We start from the raw sequence: 587 nt of genomic DNA on the forward strand, positions 1-587 counted from the left end.
GGTAGGCATTTCATATTCACTTTGTTTAGTCTGCAGCGCTGCGTCACTCTACTGGCACAAGACTTCTCTCCCTGGTTTATGAAGGCATCACACCAGGAAAGGAAGGGCAGCATCTGTTGTCGCTGGACCCCAGCTGTAAGCGTCTGGCCACTGGACTTCTGGAGCTGGCCTTTGCTTTTGGAGGACTGGTAGGAAAAATAGCTGTATTCTGTGCTATGCTGTGTCTCAGTTGTAGTATGTGTCCAGAAACAGTAGACTTTAGCTAGGTTACTAGTGTACGACACGTAATGATTTACCTGATTACAGGCATATACCACCACACCTGGTTTTGGTGGCCAGCGTGGTGCGCCTGGGATTCTGGGGCCAGCATGGCAGGCGTTACTAAGGATGAAACCTGGGTCCTTGCACTTGCCAGGCAGGCACTTAGACTGCCAAGCTACTCCCCAGCCTGACTTTCTTTTTAAAAGACTATTTTCCCTTTCTAGCTAGCTTGCTTGCTAATTTTTTGTAGTCCTGGGGATCAAACCCAGGGCCTTCACACAAAGCCACGTTCCTAGTCCTTGCTGTTTAATTTTTTTTTTTTTTTT

The 587-nt window shown here is 47.7% G+C and overlaps 1 protein-coding gene across 1 annotated transcript in view; it reads left to right on the top strand.

Moving 5' to 3' along the window:
* The window catches only part of Prkdc (protein kinase, DNA-activated, catalytic polypeptide), a 188,415-nt gene that overhangs the window by 81,001 nt on the left and 106,827 nt on the right, over positions 1-587 (top strand). Inside the window, exon 35 of the mRNA XM_023717692.1 lies at positions 30-188. Within this exon, the coding sequence (XP_023573460.1) occupies positions 30-188 (159 nt within the window). The remainder of the gene's footprint in view (positions 1-29; positions 189-587) is intronic.

The sequence above is a fragment of the Octodon degus genome, unplaced genomic scaffold (genome assembly GCF_000260255.1).
Source record: "Octodon degus isolate 3935 unplaced genomic scaffold, OctDeg1.0 scaffold00054, whole genome shotgun sequence".
Classification (NCBI taxonomy): Eukaryota; Metazoa; Chordata; class Mammalia; order Rodentia; family Octodontidae; genus Octodon; species Octodon degus.